This window comes from Engraulis encrasicolus, chromosome 15, assembly GCF_034702125.1.
Source record: "Engraulis encrasicolus isolate BLACKSEA-1 chromosome 15, IST_EnEncr_1.0, whole genome shotgun sequence".
NCBI classification, from domain to species: domain Eukaryota; kingdom Metazoa; phylum Chordata; class Actinopteri; order Clupeiformes; family Engraulidae; genus Engraulis; species Engraulis encrasicolus.
Window position 1 is genome coordinate 51,822,912 of NC_085871.1, and position 5,000 is coordinate 51,827,911.

The 5,000-nt window shown below is 42.5% G+C and overlaps 1 protein-coding gene across 1 annotated transcript in view; it reads right to left on the reverse strand.

The window, feature by feature from the left end:
- The window catches only part of tbc1d30 (TBC1 domain family, member 30), a 55,144-nt gene that overhangs the window by 37,196 nt on the left and 12,948 nt on the right, over window positions 1-5,000 (reverse strand). Inside the window, exons 3-4 of the mRNA XM_063217804.1 lie at window positions 2,386-2,447; window positions 298-363 (exon numbers count right to left, since the gene is read on the reverse strand). Of these exons, the coding sequence (XP_063073874.1) occupies window positions 298-363; window positions 2,386-2,447 (128 nt within the window). The remainder of the gene's footprint in view (window positions 1-297; window positions 364-2,385; window positions 2,448-5,000) is intronic.

Below are 5,000 nucleotides of genomic sequence, written 5' to 3' on the forward strand. Positions count from 1 at the left end.
CAACAATCAAACTAATGTTTCATATAATTTGCACTATGCAAATAGTTATTATTTTAACTATATAACAATGATTACATTACTGTAACGGTACTCTTTTGTAACTATCAGATGCACAGTCAATGGCACAAAACATTTTTTTTGCAAAGACAATGAATGATCTATTTATCCATCTTAGTGTTATGATTGTTATTGATATGATCTTCGTTATTATTAGTAGTAGTAGTAGTGGTAGTAATATTGTTGTTGTTGTTGTTGTTGTTATTATTATTCTCAGCAACTTGAGTGACGAGCCCCTACCCTCTTCCTCCATTCCTTTGGTAGTCCGGTTGGCAGTCTGGCCACAGCCTTCAACGCATCAAACCACTGCAGAGGAGAAAATATCACAATATGCATCACTATACAGGAGAAATAACTGTATTATCACTAGGCAGTCTACAAATATGCATCACTATACAGGAGAAATAACTGTATTATCACTAGGCAGTCTACAAATGTCTACATGGTGTCCACAGATTGTCACAGTGTACATGTTAGTACATACCTGCTGAAAGCCATTCTGCCCCAGCGAGGACTCAATGTAATTTAGAGTAATATATTGTGGTGTGTAGTGTAGTGTACTGTAATATAAGCCAGGCTGTGCCCTCCGAGTGACGCAACACTTTCAGCGCTGCAACTAGTCTGGTGAAGAGCAATGCAAGTACTTTCTGAGTTCCCGCAAATACGGGAACTCCTCCCACTTTGCCGATAAGCAAACAACCATAAGCAAACCAAGGGAGGTAGGTCAACCATGCTGTTTGGGAAACGTTAATTGTTATGCTCTTGGTCAGACCAAGTCTCGAAGAGATTTGAACATCGATGATAATCAGGCTAATGTGATATAATGTAGTGTAGATCTATACCTACTGGAAGGCATTCTTCCCCAGTGAGGGCTCAATGTAATTTAGTGTAATATAGTGTAGTGTCGTGTAGTGTAGTGTAGTGTAGTGCAGTGTAATGTGTACATCCATACCTGCTGGAAGCCATTTTTCCCCAGCGAGGGCTTGATGTAATTTAGTGTAATAGTGTAATGCAGTGCAGTGTAGTGTAGTGTAGTGCAGTGTAGTGCAGTGTAATGTAATATAATGTAGTGTAGATCTGTACCTGCTGAAAGCCATTCTGCCCCAGTGAGGGCTCAATGTAATTTAGTGTAATACAGTGTAGTGTAGTGTAGTGTAGTGTAGTGTAATATAGTGTAGTGTAGTGTAGTGTAGTGTAGTGTAGTGTAATATAGTGTAGTGTAGTGTAGTGTAGTGTAGTGTAATATAGTGTAGTGTAATATAGTGTAGTGTAGTGTAGTGTAATATAGTGTAGTGTAGTGTAGTGTAGTGTAGTGTAGTGTAGTGTAATATAGTGTAGTGTAATATAGTGTAGTGTAGTGTAGTGTAGTGTAGTGTAGTGTAGTGTAATATAGTGTAGTGTAATATAGTGTAGTGTAGTGTAGTGTAGTGTAGTGTAGTGTAGTGTAATATAGTGTAGTGTAATATAATGTAGTGTACTATGGAATGTAATGTAATGTAGTGTAGTAGAGAAGTGTAGTGTAGTGTAATATAATGTAGTGTAATGTAGTGTAGTGTGCTGTGCTGTGCTGTGTAGTGTAGTGTAGTGTAGTGTAGTGTAGTGTAGTGTAGTGCAGTGCAGTGTAGTGTAGTGCAGTCTAGTATAATGTAATATAATGTAGTGTAGATCTGTACCTGCTGAAAGCCATTCTGCCCCAGCGAGGGCTCAATGTAATTTAGTGTAATACAGTGTAGTGTAGTGTAGTGTAGTACAGTATAGTGCAGTGTAGTATAGTGTAGTGCAGTGTAATGTAATGTAATGTAATGTAATGTAGTGTAGTGTAATATAGTGTAGTGTAGTGTAGTGCAGTGTAGAGTACTGTAGTGTAGTGTAATATAGTGTAGTGTAGTGCAGTGTAGTGCAGTGTAGTGTAGTGTAGTGTAATATAGTGTAGTGTAGTGTAGTGTAGTGTAATGTATAGTGTGTAGTGTATTGTAGTGTAGTGTAGTGTAATGTAATATAATGTAGTGTAGTGCAGTGTAGTGCAGTGTAATGTAATATAATGTAGTGTGGATCTATACCTGCTGGAAGGCATTCTTCCCCAGTGAGGGCTCAATGTAATTTAGTGTAAGTGTAGTGTAGTGTAGTGTAGTGTAGTGTAATATAGTGTAGTGTAGTGTAATGTATAGTGTGTAGTGTAGTGCAGTATAGTGTAGTGTAGTGTAGTGTAGTGTAGTGTAATGTAATATAATGTAGTGTAGAGTAGTGCAGTGTAGTGTAATGTAATATAATGTAGTGTAGTGCAGTGTAGTGCAGTGTAATGTAATATAATGTAGTGTAGATCTGTACCTGCTGGAAGCCATTCTTCCCCAGCGAGGGCTCGATGGTGAACTTCAGCCTCGTGTCCACTCCTGCAGCACAGAGAGAGAAATATACATCAGTCTCTCTCTCTCTCTCTCTCCACACACACACACACACACACACACACACACACACACACACACACACACACACACACACACACACACACACACACACACACACACACACACACACACACACACACACACACGTCTGTCTCTCTCTCAAAGGGAAACACACACATTAGTCTCTCTCCAGTCCACACACGCACACGTCTCTCTCTCTCTCCCTCTCTCTCCTTCTCTCTCCTTCTCTCTCTACACACATACACACACACCTGTGTAAAAGCAAATTCTACTGCCATCTTATCAGATCATAGTTTTTAACATGTTCTGACCCCTGAGCATACCGCTCCGTTGCACAGCCAACATGAATGATCACCATCCTATTTTATCGACCGTCCAAAGCGTTCTCAAATCAGATTCCCTTTGATTAGGGAGATGCTGTTTGTCTTTCAGTGAACCTGATCTCTTCCGTGCTTAGAGATCAAGCATCTTAGGTAGTGTAATGGCCATTGCAATCAATTATAAATGAATCCAAACTGCAGCCGCTTTACTTGGACAAATCGTGCAGGCTCCTGTTCTCAATAGCTTACAGTGGGCGGGTCTAATAAGTTACTGCCTCGACGTCATAGCCTAGGGACTAAAGCTATATTTACTTTCAACAGATTTTCTGAACTTCTGTTTCTCTCTACCGCAACGTTTTATTAATAATGTGGGGCCACATGATCCTAAACGTCCGCACTCCAGTTTCAAATGGTCATTGGACGGGGATGTATTGATAAGGTCGCTGTCCAATTCACGGGGGTGCTGAATCTGATTCTTTACTTCCGCCTCTGATACCCTCACTGACGCAACGCAAAGCCACAAAAACATCAACTTGCTCTCGATTTAGAGCACTCATCAAACCTGCAACAATATCCGAAAACAGGCAAATAAAGTAGGCTCACAGTGTGACACAGTCTATCGTTCAAAACTTGTTCGCTATGTTATGTAGCCTAGCTGCAATCACAGCTGCGGCCATTGCACTTGACTTCACTGCTACAGCGAAGCTACTGCAGTTTACGTCGAAACAAACACAGATCGATAACAACCAAATTATCCGTATGTTAAAAGCTCTAAAGAACAAATTCAGACGGTAAAACTCGACCTGTATCCTCGGAGTCGTCTTCCATGACGAGGGGGGTTTAATGCGCTCCTGGTAGCCGCTCTAGCATGTTTGTTTGCCTAGTAGGCTGGTCTAAAGGCTGCACATACTGTCCCCTGCCCTCGGCTAGCAGCACACGGGGATTACATGATAACCACAGCCGCCTGGAGAAGCCCTCCCTCTCTCTTTCACCAGGAGACAGCTCTGCAAATAAATACCCATCACTAAGGCTCACTCACCATGGCATTACAATAGGCGAGGAGGAAGCATGGATACGCAAACGCACGCATGTCGAGGCCGGTTATTTGTAGGCTATTCATTCATGACCACAAACCAAAATACACAACTGCTTACTCTAACTGAATAGATGTCCATAAAATAGAGCCGTGCCTTTTCAGTCTTTAACTTCTCTATTGTACTTGTATTTGAAATAGAGATGGGAAAGGAAAACACTTTCAGAAAGAATCACAGGTGGGCTCTTTCCATCACTACACCGTACGCTGTACAGTAGCCTATAACTAAATGTTGAAGCAGACAGTCTATCCATCCCCGTGCGTGTCCTATATTGTTAATCTAGAGCCCTGCGTGTGATATAGCCTATGGCGAGTGCCGCCCTGGTCCTGCCATCACCTGGTTCCAAGGTACACAGCAGCCGCGGCGCGCTGCGCGAGATGCCGTTCCGCTTCTTGAGGACATTGCTGATGATGCTGCCGACCCCTCCCGCGCCCGGCTTGCTGTTATTCCGGTAGTTCAGCGCGTGTCTGGACCTCCGGGATGACAGCACAAACTTGTCCTGCTTCATCTGGCGGGTGATGTCAGGCAGGGTGCCGAGTCAGACACAGTTTGTTTTTTATTCCGCTCTTCCTTCCATCTTGCATCTGATGCGTCCAACGTCCATGAGTCTTTGGTTTTTCCTCAAGCTAATAACGTCTCCATAACCCTGAAGACCGACGCCAAAAGAGGTACATACGAAGATTGTCGAGGCAGAATCTAAAAGGTGTTTGTCATCACATCTATGATAAAAATCTTTGGTAGCCTAGTTACCACGTCGGCATCCGTGCCGTGTGATGTGGAGTGGGGATGAGGAGGAGGAATCCACGCGCGCTACAAAGACGATGAGGTAATCGATCTAATTGATAAAAAAAAACGGCAGGGCGCGTGCGAGATGTGCGTTCCATTCACAGCCAAAATTCCACGATTCCTACATCCACCATTTTAAAATAGGCCTACAGTAGGCTACATATAAACGCCCAACTGAAATGTAACGCCATAAACAAAACAAAAAAAGAAAGATAGCTATTTTAAGAGGCACCCGCAATCTGAGAGGAGGTTGCTGCCTCCATTCACAGCCAAAATTGCGATTCCAGATCCACGGTGACCATTTTAAAATACAGTAG